Below are 13,610 nucleotides of genomic sequence, written 5' to 3' on the forward strand. Positions count from 1 at the left end.
CTTTTTTTAAAAAAAAAAAAAAGTTGCCTTTGAATTATAAACTAATAAGGATATTAAAAAAAATGATCTGGACAACCTTCATGACAGCCTGCAAACTTCAGAAAATAATTATAATAATAATAATTATAATAAAAAAAAATTTCAACTTAATGATTTATCATCAATTTCATAGTGGTGGGAGTCCAACACCCAGCTATTAGCAGGCAGCAGTTGGTTATAGATAGTGTATGTGGAACACTACAGCTCTGTTCCACTGTTAAGTGGCCAGTCTGGGTACTGCAGATTAGCTTCCAAGCAATAGGAGTTTATCTGTAGTTCCTGTCAGGGGCCAATAATCAGTGGGACGGAGTGATGGTGGTTACATCCGGACCTCCACATCCTGATATTGATGATCTATCCAACATAATAGTATTAGAAAACCTTTTTAAATATCATTATCTTCTTGATGATGTCACTGATATTTTGATATTTTAATATTATAGAAATAGAAAAATGAAAAATATAAAAATAGATCTAGATTTATAAAAAGTATTATAGACAATATAATAAAGAAATAATAATACCTTAAAATAAACATTGTAAAAACTATAATAAATAGAAAATTGAATAATAATAATAATAATAATAATAATAATAATAATAATAATAATAATAAGTCATAGTGTTGTTGTAAAAAGAAAAAGAATTGCTGCAAAACTTCAGGAGATGTTAGTCTCGGAAATAATGATAATAGATATTATATAAAATATTATCTGGAAACTAAAGGATTATTTCCAAAATATGAAATTATTCCATTTCCACAGGACATGGAATCATTTATTGATCGCTGGAGTTCTGACAGCTGGGACCCCCAGTGATATCTAAGACCAAGCTCTGCAGAGCCCTGCATTAAATGGAGCAGAGGTGCGCATGCTTGACAGTCCCGCATGCTGCTATTTACAGCAGTCCCATAGACAATGAATGTAGCGGAGGTCAAGCATGCGCATCTCAGCTCCGCTCAAGATTGGTTTCTGCAGAGCTCTGTTCCCAGGATTGCGGGGGATACTGGCGGTCAGACCTTCAGCTATCAGCAAGTTCTGCATAGGGGATAACTTTATATTTCGGGAATGACCCTTTAAATTTTCACACTACATATTAAAAATAAATAAATAAATAAACATTTCTGTATGAAATCAAAATAAAATGGGAAAGAAAACAAAGACATGATTACTGATTATAATCTATAAATTAATGTATTTAAATAGACTAAATAATGAAATATGAGCGATTTATATATAAAGTGACAGCGTGACATAAATATAAATTAGATTATTGTATAAATTTACATATGATTATATCTAAATCATAGTAAAAAATACATTAGTGAGGCTTATGGCCCAGGTCATGTTTTCTTATATGTTAAGAATCTACACCTTTTGGATATATAATTACAGTATTTCTAAGGCGGTAGAATACTATTGGCATAAGTATTAGTATAATGACACAATGCCAGTATAGTATAGTTGCAATAATTAATGTATGGACCTTTTTAAAGTTAATTTTAACCAACAAATAGCATCTTATACTGCCTAAAGCAAAAATCCTGAAGCCGGTTCTTTCCGTGGTCACGTTACCTCGTTCGCCAGCTGAGATGCATACTTGCAGTGGTTAAACAGAGGCGTATCGGCAGTGTATATGAATTTTGACTTGGTCTTTTCAAAGGCCTGACGGTATTTGTACTGAGGAAGAAAGAAAAGGAATAATTTGCCAGTTTTTCTTTAGTATCCAAAATATTCTATACCTATAGACGTAATGATTATTAGAGAGCTTCCTAATGGGGAACTGGTGGCAATGGTTGAGAAGAAGACACGAGGGGCAAAGTGGAGACCTCAAAAATATAAAGTCTTGAATTGCCGGCGACGGATCGATTGTTCAGTTATTTTGTCCAAAGTTGCATTTTAACTTTTTGCATTGTAGCCCAAGACGACGACCCTCCCCGCAGACCATCCGTGTCTCTCTACTTACCCCGCTGTAAAGTTCTTTGTTCTGACCGGCAAGAGCAAAATCAGGAGTGTCCCAGGCGTAGCAGCCGATACCCTTCAGCCAGGTCAAATCTTCTTTGTACTTGAACTGCAGGCAAAAAATATATATTATTTTATTAATATCCAGTCCTTTTCAGATCACATGATTTGGATCAATGATAGCAGCAGCAAACCCCCAAAAATGTCCACGTCCCACAATCAGAGATTTTATTGATTTGGCTGGTCCGGGTTATCCATGAATTACATAGTAATATATTCTCATCTGAATTTCTACTGATGATCACAGCTCATCCAGGGTTACTGAACGTGAACCTACAGCGATCAAGTGATCATCTGGCCTAGTTCATTCTGTGATGAGGTTTTGTTGTGAGACTTCTACAGTATAATGAGAGTATGTCTTCGATTAATACATTATATACGTTCTTGATATTAATTTATATTATCTTTCTGCCCGGTTAAAGCATAAAGATTGACTAGGAATATTAATGGACCACAGCATATTATATGATTGCCTCTTTTGTTACTTTTTTTTAATTGTATTGTTTACAATGTCCCGTTATTTATACTATTCATAGAAAATCCAATCATCCTAACAGCTCTTCACGCTGTCATTTTCTCTCTTTTAATTAGCTTTAGTTGTGAAGAGCTTTTAGCTTAGAGCGGAACGCAAATTCAATTAGTTCCATGGACTGAGCATTAGTGTTTGCGATATTATTATACTGATTCCAAATTTCGGAAGATTTTCTAGTAAAACCATAAAGTTGTAAAAGGCCAAAATAACACTGCCAGACAGATAAGTAAAAGTAGACTAAGGGCTTGTTCACACACCCGATTTTCTCATACGAGTGCTATCCGTGGTCTTCATGGATATCACTCGTACCTATGATATTCCATGGGGTCATTCACACGCCTGATTTTTTTTCTCGTACTGAGTGGTCAGCAGAAAATATCAGAGATCCGATTGGATCAAAATCAGCAATTAATTCAAATCAGACTGCATTTGGAAGTCATCCGAGTGCAGTCCGATTTTTATAGATTGTCAGAATGGAGAAGGTGGAAAAATCTTTTTTTTTTTATTTATCCGCATACAAGAAAAATGGATGACCACTCTCTGGTTAAACTCTTATCAAAGTCTGATCAGAATTCTCATACATGGACAAATTGGATGTGTGAATGAGCCTATACACAGATTCCCTACCTGACTGAGTTCAAATCAATGGTGTGACAAGGTGATCGGCGCCCGTTACTGGCCCTTTTACATGGGCCAATGCAAACTGAATGGAGAGGAATGAATGATAATGCAATTGTTGGGTCCCCATCCAGGTTGCATATTGTTGGCAACATAACCGCTGCATACAAAGAAAGATATGCAGTGGAAAACAATTATTTTTAGGCAGCACAAAAAACTGCAATCAGCTAATGATAATCACATCACATATTTCATATAAGCCAAGAAAAGCTCAATAGCTTTCCCATCACCAGGGGGTTAAAATCATTATTTTGGCCTTCATCAGGCTGGTCGGCAATGGCACAACTCTTTTTTTTTACTTGTATAGGAGAGCACAGCAGCAAAATATACCACCCATTATAATTTTTGTACAATGGGACCTTAAAGGGGTTTTCTTATCTCCGACCTTCAGGAGCGCACTGCTCTCCTGCCACCCAACTTCCTGCTTGCCGGGGAGAGATGCGCTCCTGCAGATTGACAGATCGATTAGCGGCACAATCATGCATCAGAAGAACGCAGGGACAATGAAGATGGCCGGATACAGTGATCTGGCTAGCTTCGGAGCTGCGCTTGCAAGCTCTAGAGCAAAAAAAAAATCTAGTGAGTGCTGCTCTTCTTGCTTAGGAAACCGGTTACCTCTGATAGCCTGCAGAGGTGGCCGGCGGCAACTTAGGCAATTAGCATAAACAATAGAATTAAAAATCCCAACATTCTTGAAAACGGAGAGGATTTTTAATAAGATGTAAATTACAAAGTTGGTTGTGTCTACAAGCACTTTGCGATTTGACCACTTTAATGGCTAGCTATTCCAAATGTATCCAGTTTATAAAAATAATGAATTAGGATACGAACGATGACTCGTCAAAGCCACATAAATCCACATTCTACTCACATCACTAACGGAGTCAGTGACGGCACGATGATGGAAGTACTCTGGGCGGTCGGGGATGGATCTCCAAAGACCCAACTGGCTGATGTACTTCTCTTTATATTTTACCTAAAGAAAAAGCAACGTGAGAAACATAAAAATGTGAGACTACATTACAACATGTTAGAATATTAAGCCAGTTGGATGTATATATATATATACACACACTTACATCACTGATGTCGTCAGTAACCTTCCGATGATAGACAATGTCCAGCGCGTCTTTCACGGTGTGGTACTTGCCTTTGGCGTGCTCAAAGGTTTCCTTATAGCGCAGCTAAAATGGGAAGAAAATGTAATGACTATTTCATGATAAATAATCTCGTTTTATGAATCAGTTCCGTATATTTGTTCTTGAAGTTCGCACTGATTGCAATGATAGGAAATTGGTTGAAAGTGAATAAAATAATGAGTGAAAGGTGAATAATTATATTAAATTTTATTTATTGCCTTTTTTTAGTTTTGGAAAATATTTATTTAATAGAAAATAACTTTCCAGTTCAGGTCTAATTCTATTACTTTATTACTTTTTTTTTTTTTTTGTTCATTTAATTACCTAGTTAATTACAAATCTTGATGGAAATTTATCAAGGATTGCTTTTTGCCTCTTTGCACTAGGTTCACACTACGAGTATTTGGTGCAGAATTTACGTACGCTCGTATTTGCAAAATGTATAATCTGCAGCATTTTTTGCCGTTGCAGTTTTAATTAAAATTCATCCACTTTTGTTTGTTTTGTTTTTTTATTTTGTGCATTGAAATTGTTTTCTTTTTGTTGCATTTTTCTTTTTTTAAATCCGCAGCATATACTTTGTGCAGAATTAGCACAGATTTCACCTTATGCAAAGGAAAGGGTAAAATCTGCACCAAATCTGCAGGTAATAATGATATTCTGCTTCGGAAAAACTGTTCCAAATCTGCACTGTGTGATCATAGCCTGAATTGTGTAAAAAATAAATTCAAAATTGGCTTGGATTGGGTTTAGCACACCTTACTGTAGGGTTCAGATAAAGAATTGATATATAAATTGCTTGGTGCATTCTCCCTGTATCTGTAAAGATTTTGGGTATGTTGGATCCTTCAGAGACGCCCTGGCATTTACATATTAAGGAAATATGCACACAAAGTCGTATCAAGAGTTTTTCGTACAGAAACTCTCTAAATCCTCTTCCAAATGTAAAATTTCTCACCACAAACCTGGAGTTTCTACTCAGTTTCTGCTCCAAAAACTCAGCAAAATATACATAAAGTGCCCATATAACCTAAGGGTATGTTCATACATTGTTTAATTTTTTTTTTTTTCCAAGTAGATTTTGAAGAGGATCTGCTTCAAAATCCACATTAAAGATTAAACAAGGAGGATTTGACGCAGTTTTAGATGTAGATGATTCACGGCGCAAAAAACTTAAAGCTTAAAGATACGCTAAGGCTATGCAAATTCGGAATCTTTGTAGAGCGGAAACAAAGAGGAAACTCTTAAGTATCATCATCAAAAACTCAAAACTCCTCAAAAACTTAGAGTTTCCGCCCAGTTTCTGCTCCAAAAACTCTACAAAAAGCTTTGAAAAAAAATTTCTTAGGGGATGATACAATTAACCTCTTAGATATTTTGATGATAGGTCTAAATTAAACTCGGATGTTCTGCACAGATAAAGGTTAACCCCTCGGAATAATTTCCTCTGGCGCGCCCAATGAACCCCAGTCCAAGACTTTCTATGGATATACAGCGTTTACACAAGACTTACATCGCTAGCGTTGAGGTAGGCTTTCTTGGCTCGCAAAATGATGGGAGTATCAGGAACTGTTATGTATTTGTGCTTCAGCTTTTCGTATTGCGCTTTGTATTTTCTCTGAAAAAGAGAGAAAAAAATGACACTATATAGAAATCATCGCTCTATTTATGAAATGTAGAAATATATCTAATATACTAATATGTCCATTCCATCTGCCTCTATATTAATCAGGTTAATAAGAAGCAGGCTCCCTATGGAGCAGAGCATGACTGCAAGATCGGGACTACACATTGATTGATTGTAGTCTGTTACCATGGCGACACATATGTCTACATTATTAAATAAATGAGAACTAAATATGGTTCCATAAAATCATATTTCCGCTTTGATTTCTTACCTCGCTGGTCAAATCCTTCACATGTCTGGCCAATTTGAGGGCTGGAGTCTGTCCATCTGCATTGTGGCGGGCTCGTTGCTTGGTTGCCACCTCCGAGTACAGGTACTGTGGTGTAAATCAGAATCACATGACAATGATATATATATTAAAGATTGCAACATAGTAAAAGCATTACAATATCGCCAAAGCCTGATCTGTTACCTGGCTCTGCAATTCTTGGCCTTTCTTTGCTCTGATGAAGTCAGGAGTATCCAGAACTGGTGTATAGATTGATTTTTGCTTGTTGCCATCTGCCCGGTACACAAACTAAAGAAGAAATAATACAAAATCTATGCTAATTAAAACCATACGAATTATTTGATACTTATGTGTTTATCCTCAAGTTTTGAAGCTGTAGCAGATTAATGGGGAGGTCTCATCTTGGCCACCCCATTATAAACTGAGGCTACGGCTTCTTTGCGGAAGCTGCTGAGGATCATACTCTTTCCCGGTAAAGGACAAAAATTAGCTGACCACCGTACATGATGTCCACAGGCTCTAACTTTATTAGAACTTGGTGAAATTTGATAACCACGCTAAGCCAATAAAAATTCAAGAAGAGCAATTGAAAAGATCCTATGCTAGCCTAAAGGCATTCCCCAGAAGACCAAGTAAGCCACGTCCCTAATCCTAAGGGCCACAAAAACTTGCCCAAAATAAAGAGGCCCATATATCTAGAACTATATGGTGGATTTAGAAAAAAACAAAAAGTGCAATACTCGTGGGGGCAGCAGGACTAAAATCAGAGCTAAAAGTGGCCAACTTTTCACCTGGTGACAGGTCCTCTTTAAGCAGATGTTTACCTTCAAATGTTTAGCCCACTGTGAAAAAAATCTACAAAAAGGTCCACCATATATATAATTACGTCCTGCCATACAATAAAATGTAATGAGGTAGTTCTGAGTTTTGTATAGAATGTTTACTACCATGATAGGTAATTGTATCTATATACACCCACGTTCTTATCAACGTTGGTGTTGGCAATTTAGGGTCCTTAAATCTTGCCCCAGATCCCTCTCTAATACCATTTAGAAAAATCCATATGTGGAATGGGTTTGTGCAAATCCAGTCCCTTTTCGGCCCAAGACACCATCCTTTTGACTGGACTGTTTTCAAAAAAATTGGAACAATCACAACAAATTAAGGAAGTTGGCATGTTAGCAACAATTTGAGTTACTCTATAATTGGAATTAGGAATTCTATCTTTGCACTCCATATAGATGTTCTATTGTTTTTAAGCCTCACCATAAGACAAAAGTCACACTTTTACTAATATCAAGATCTTGCCTGGCTGAGATGTGTCTTCAGCTCCTGTACGGTTCTGTATTCTGGTGTATCCAAGACCACAGAGTATTTATCCAACATCTTCTTGGCTGGTGTGGTGTACTGGTAATGGGACTGATAAGGCGACATATAAACCAGTATGTTAGGATTACAATGGTGGAAATATTACAATGAGACTATAATGTTTAGAATTTCCACCTACCCATAGTTTGCGGAGGTCACGCGCCCTCACCATGTCCGGGGTGTCGTACATGAAGCAACCCAGGCCTTTCAGCCATTGTAAGTCTTCCTTGTACTTATTCTAAGAGACACAATTAGACATTGATTGATGAGAAATGGATGGATAATCATGCTTGGATGATGATTGGGATGACCAGGACCTCCCAGGAGAACATGACTTACATCGCTAGTTATTTCTCCAACATAGCGGCAGTGAATGGTCTGAGGAGTATATGGCATGGAAATCATATGGCCTTGGAGTTTGTGGTAGTCAGATTTGTACACCAGCTGAAAGAAAAGGTAAGGACAAATGAAGAGTTCAGGGTTAGCTGAAGATTCGTAGACAATGGCGGCAAATCTCAAGCTTTATAAGCTTACATCACTAATTGCGTCCTGCGTGGCTTTGACTTGGCGGATTTCTGGGGTATCTGGAGTGGTGTGGATCTTATCCTTCTGCTTGTGATACAACTGTCTGTAGAGCCTCTGAAAGACAAGAAAGAGAATTTGACAATGGGTTGAAAAATCCTTCATGTTTCATCTGTTTAGTTGAAAACTATTTTTAAACACCCTAACAGGTCACCCTATTCTGGACTGTTATCTCTATTTTAAGGCTGAAAATGGCCAGAAACACCATCTCGTGCTCCGAAGGATCCAACATGTCCATCCGTTATGATGGCAGCCTATTAGTTTAAATAGGATATGTGTAATACCTAATTTCTCCAGTGGGAGTGCTGTAGGGAAACTTAACATTTACAGTTGAGTTCCCCTTCATATTACAGCTGATTGTTGGAAGCTTGATCAATTAGAAACTCTTTAATAAGCTTCACTTCAGGGGCCCCAAAGTGATTAACCCCTTTTTTAATAAAAACTATAAAAATAAGTGTCACATCTCTACCAGGACCTGCTACTGCGACGTCTGCATCTGTTGCCAGGCACCACCATATTGATTCTGCAGATAGTGCTGGTGATACAAGAGACGTTGGAACCAGAAGCTCTGGATGGCACAAGGCTCTGTCCAGCCACTTAGATTCGGGTGGCTGGCACTTGCAGTGCCGTCCAGTCTGGCAGTCTGCATGTGTGTGTGCTGTCCAAATGAAGATATTAGCTCCCTGTGTGGCGCCCCTGAGGGTTCAGTCGCCACAGAGGTACTGCACCTCCTCCTGAGGTGTGGTGCCCCACCATCCAGGTAAGGCGGAGACACCTGACCACACTCCAACACCTGCACCCCACACCACAAAGTACTCTAGCAAAGCACCTTCGGCGGCTCCCTGCTTGGAGTGTAGCATAGCACCCCTTGGTGGCTCCCTGCTTGGAACACGAAACGTGCTGGGAGGTGGGTGGAGTTAGCTCACATAAAAGAGCGGGAAGAGTTGAGTCAGTCTTTCATTCAGTCAGTGAGTGAGGATGTAGAAGGACAGAGAGTGAGAAAGAGAAGATCCCCGGGAGAGAGATGGAAGAAGGATGTGCTGCAGCAGGCCACAGTGATCTGGGTCTGCTGGCACAGTAAAGAGACAGAGAAAGGAAGCTTGATTCTCCATTGGAAAGAAGGATTAGTATGGAACGCAAGGAGAATAGGAGGACTAAGGATCAGGGTTGGAAGAGAGAACCCTTCCCAAGTTCTAAGCGCATGGCCGGGGTCCGGTCCCCGAGGTTGTATGGATACTAATGGTCCTGCAGCAGACATAGAAGTAGTGACCACTTTATTCCCACACAAGACTTGGGGACACAACAGCAACGTGAGTGAGCCGGGACTAGGTAGTAAGGAGTCCCCGAAGCAGGCTACAGCTGTCTGCTGTACAAGTAGAGTTCATAGGAACATCTGACAGGAGGAACTCCAGTGTAACTCAGTACTGTGAGTACTTCACTTAAAGGCGCTAAGAGGGAGACGTTCAGAAAAGGCACATATGTTGGCAGAGTGTTGGAAGGGAGCACTTCATCTTGCCTGGAAGCAGGCTGAGCTCCTGACCCGTAGGACACGGCACGGATGCGGGCATCTGTACCTGCAACAGACTGTGAGTAAAGCTTTGGAACTACATGCCCTGGTGTCCTCCACTTATTCCTGCGCCAACCCGCTCTGCACTGCTACATCCCCTGCGCCCGACACTACACCATCTAAGTGTCACTTCACCTACTCTGTCCTGGGACTGCAGCCCTGCCTGTGGAAGGCTATAACATCATTGCTGCACCACACCATCTGTCCCAGAGGATCTGTCTGCAGCGTCGGCTTACATCTACATTGCCGAACACCACAGATGGCGTCACGAATCACTCATAAACTTTCCCCTGTTTACAATGGGCACCCAGGGCCACGGGCCGGATCCCAGCTGCCGTGACATCTCCTATTGAAGCTCATCGGGCCCGGTACCAAGTACCCCACAGCCCTGGGAGGGTGACCCACCTGCTCCAGCCAATTGGAGAGCACCACATCCTACTTAAGCTTCAAGCTTACTGCTGGAAGCTGCCTGATATAGCTTTGTGCTTTCCTGGATTAGCTTTGTGGTTTCTGCTTCTGTGTTTTGTGTTTTATTGTTTTGACCTCGGCTTGTTCATTGATGCTTCCCCTTCCTAACAATTTTGTACCTTTGCTGCCTTTTTGGTTTTGATGCAGCTACCTATCTTTTTTGCCAGTGTGCGCCACCGAACAGCACCTGCCTCTGTGGCCCTTACCCAGGGACCCCTGTGTAAGTCCATATCCCTGTATAAGGTTTAAAGCGTGAAAGCCAGAGCAACTCTAGGGTTGTGGGAAACAGAGTAGCTTGTGCCAAGCCTGTTCGTGATAGCCCTTTTAGAGCTGCCAGGTGACCTCTGACAGAGACACCTTACAACAAGTGCTAATCGGGCACAACTGAAACACTAGATAAAAACTTAATAAAAAAATGACTTACCTCGTTAATGACATTATTCACTTTCTTTAAGTTGACAGCGCTGACGTTATCCGGAGGTAGAGTGTAAGCCTTGGCCTTCACGTGTTCATATATTTCTTTATACTTCACCTGAGTTAATTGACAAGAGAAAAATAGTAAGCTTAAAATACTGATACATTTCGTAGAATCGGGGGGCTCAGTTTGCTTTATATTAGAGGGTACAGTAGTCACCAGTAATATTGCAGGGTACAAAACAGAACATTGCACAACATATAATGGTCAGTACATTATATAGCATATCTGCAATGTAAATGAACACCGCATCGGACCGGTATGTATGTGGGGCAGGGGGTACTGCTGTAAGACGGAGCATTACTACTCACATCGCTGCCGATCAGCTGAGCTTTCTTGGCTTGTATGAGTGACGGCGTGTCCTTTGGAAGACTGTAACCTTTAGGTAGGGATTTGATAGTAGCATCACGATACAGACTCTATAAGAATGGATATACAACATTATTAAATCTTTCTATCTTATATCTCTCTGTTCTATTTATCTATCTCATATTTATCCATCAATCCATGAATATAAATATTGTATATCTGTTACTTTCTACCCATCTATCCATTTTACTTTCTATCTATCTTTCTATCCATCTTTCTTTCTTTCTTTCTTTCTTTCTATCTATACATCTTACTTTCTTTCCATCTTCCTATCCAACTTTCTACCCATGTTTCTTTCTTTCCAACTTTCTATCAATCTTTCTATCAATCTTTCTTTCCATCTTTCTATCCATCTCACTTTCCATCTTTCTATCCATCTTTCTATACATCTCTTCCCATCTTCGTTTCCATCTTCCTTTCCATCTTTCTATACATCTTTTTATCCATCTCTCTTTCCATCTTCCTTTCCATCTTTCTTTCCATCTTTCTTTCCATCTTCCTTTCCATCTTTCTATACATCTTTTTATCCATCTCTCTTTCCATCTTCCATCTTCCTTTCCATCTTTCTTTCCATCTTTCTTTCCATCTTCCTTTCCATCTTCCTTTCCATCTTTCTTTATTTCCATCTTTCTTTCTTCCTACGTTATCTAAAATCTTACATCTTTACCTATAAACCCATGCACTGTAATATCAGCATATATTTCTACCCTAGGAAACTACAAAGCCTAGAACTGTACGTACATCGCTGCGTATCTTGTTGGCATTGCTGGCTCTGTCCAGCTCCATTGTGTCGGTGCTTGATGTGACCGTTCCTTTAATGTTGTGCTCATAATCAGAGCGATACACGACCTGCGGTAGAGAGAACATTTTACATTTTCCATATGGTGTAATGGAAATATAAAGTATAGCAACTTCAAAATTTCTAAAGAAAAAACAAGTATTGTATATGATCTGATAACAGTCATATATTACTCTCAAATATAGTTTCATGGCTTTTAGGGTTGAAGGTAGACATAAGTCGAGTCCAACCTAATATAGGCCAAAACACAGTTATTTAGGCTGAAATGATAGAGAGGTAATACAAAGATTAAGGACAAGCTAGCACTAGAAAATCACCCATTTGTTTTAAATCAAGTTTTTTAGTTACATGCATTTAAAAATAAATGTTGGCCATTTTTTCATTCAAATGATGAATTTCACTAAAAAAAAACCCAAACAAAAAAAATTGTTAACTTTCAATTTTCACAGTAACCACTAGAGCTATTTTAGACTCATACTTCCTGTCCTTTTACAAAGAGTTTTCGGTAGTTTCCTTATCATCAGAGGTAGGATAACAATGACAGGTAATAGATCCTGTGTTATCAGCTGTGTATCAATCACAACATGTGATCCCACCCCTAAACCCACTCTTCCTCCTGTACAATGAGCTTTTCACACACACATTAGATGCCTCAATACAAAAGATTGGGTTGGGATCTGACAATTGTGGCTAATGTACATGTGAATTTCCCAAAATTACAGGAAGTTAAAGTCTAAAAATTCCCCAGTGGCTGATCTAAAAATCGCAGGACTTCTGTTTTCATTTTTAACACAGATTATGACATGGAAAAAAACATTGATGAAATACTGAAAAATTACATTTAATACAAACACCTGATTTATTAAATATTAGGTCATTTTCTGATGAGAGCTTTCCTTTAAAGGGTAAAGAAAGTGGGTCTGTCAAAGGGTAATATATAAATTGGTGGCTATATGTTATTTAGCCACTCCCAGCGCTGTGGTAGGGAGTCCGGGAACACCCAGAGAAGGACTATGGGAAGTGCACTTACATCACTGCTTTGCTTTCCACTGGTGACAGCTTGAACATAGACTGGAGTCTCCATCACTGAGGAGTAATTCTTCTTCATCTCCTCGGCTTTAGCTTTGTATTTGTACTGGAAATATAATTTTGCTTCTTAGTATTCATTATATATATATATATATATATATATATATATATTCACAAAGTATGCTGTCTATTGTGGCGCTTACATCACTGCGGAGGTCGTATGCTTGCTTGGCATGTAGAATCTCGGGTGTATCCCACACAAAGCAGCCCACTCCTTTCAACCAATGGAGGTCATCTTTGTAGACTATCTACAATGGAAGAAGATCCACGAAAGGGTTAAGACTCCATCAATTGGTTAAAAAAAAAAAGTGTAACCCATTTAGAAATGGTGGTTAAACAGTACTCACATCGCTCAACTGGTCGTTGACCTTGCGGGCATGGACGTAGAGCTGAAGGTCAGGTAGGCAGATCCATTCGTGGAGGTACTTCCTGTAGTCTATCTCGCTGACTTTACTTTGTGTTTCCCGGGCGGACACGATATCCATCATATCTGGAGCGATGTGAATCTTAGCTTTGTTCTTTTCATAGTTCTCCCGGTACAAACGCTACAAAGAAAACATCCAGATAA

General features: G+C 39.2%; 1 protein-coding gene across 1 annotated transcript in view; it reads right to left on the reverse strand.

Annotated features, from left to right (window-relative positions):
• Positions 1-13,610, reverse strand: part of NEB (nebulin) — a 166,873-nt gene that overhangs the window by 51,730 nt on the left and 101,533 nt on the right. Inside the window, exons 94-110 of the mRNA XM_073545254.1 lie at positions 13,390-13,587; positions 13,186-13,290; positions 12,984-13,088; positions 11,896-12,003; positions 11,097-11,204; positions 10,735-10,842; positions 8,228-8,332; positions 8,033-8,137; positions 7,833-7,931; positions 7,634-7,744; positions 6,509-6,613; positions 6,308-6,412; positions 5,923-6,027; positions 4,350-4,454; positions 4,142-4,246; positions 2,005-2,109; positions 1,614-1,718 (exon numbers count right to left, since the gene is read on the reverse strand). Coding sequence (XP_073401355.1) covers positions 1,614-1,718; positions 2,005-2,109; positions 4,142-4,246; positions 4,350-4,454; positions 5,923-6,027; positions 6,308-6,412; positions 6,509-6,613; positions 7,634-7,744; positions 7,833-7,931; positions 8,033-8,137; positions 8,228-8,332; positions 10,735-10,842; positions 11,097-11,204; positions 11,896-12,003; positions 12,984-13,088; positions 13,186-13,290; positions 13,390-13,587 — 1,887 coding nt within the window. The remainder of the gene's footprint in view (positions 1-1,613; positions 1,719-2,004; positions 2,110-4,141; positions 4,247-4,349; positions 4,455-5,922; positions 6,028-6,307; positions 6,413-6,508; positions 6,614-7,633; positions 7,745-7,832; positions 7,932-8,032; positions 8,138-8,227; positions 8,333-10,734; positions 10,843-11,096; positions 11,205-11,895; positions 12,004-12,983; positions 13,089-13,185; positions 13,291-13,389; positions 13,588-13,610) is intronic.

The sequence above is a fragment of the Dendrobates tinctorius genome, unplaced genomic scaffold (assembly GCF_039654945.1).
Source record: "Dendrobates tinctorius isolate UK_male_01 unplaced genomic scaffold, ASM3965494v1 ptg000143l, whole genome shotgun sequence".
Lineage (NCBI taxonomy): Eukaryota > Metazoa > Chordata > Amphibia > Anura > Dendrobatidae > Dendrobates > Dendrobates tinctorius.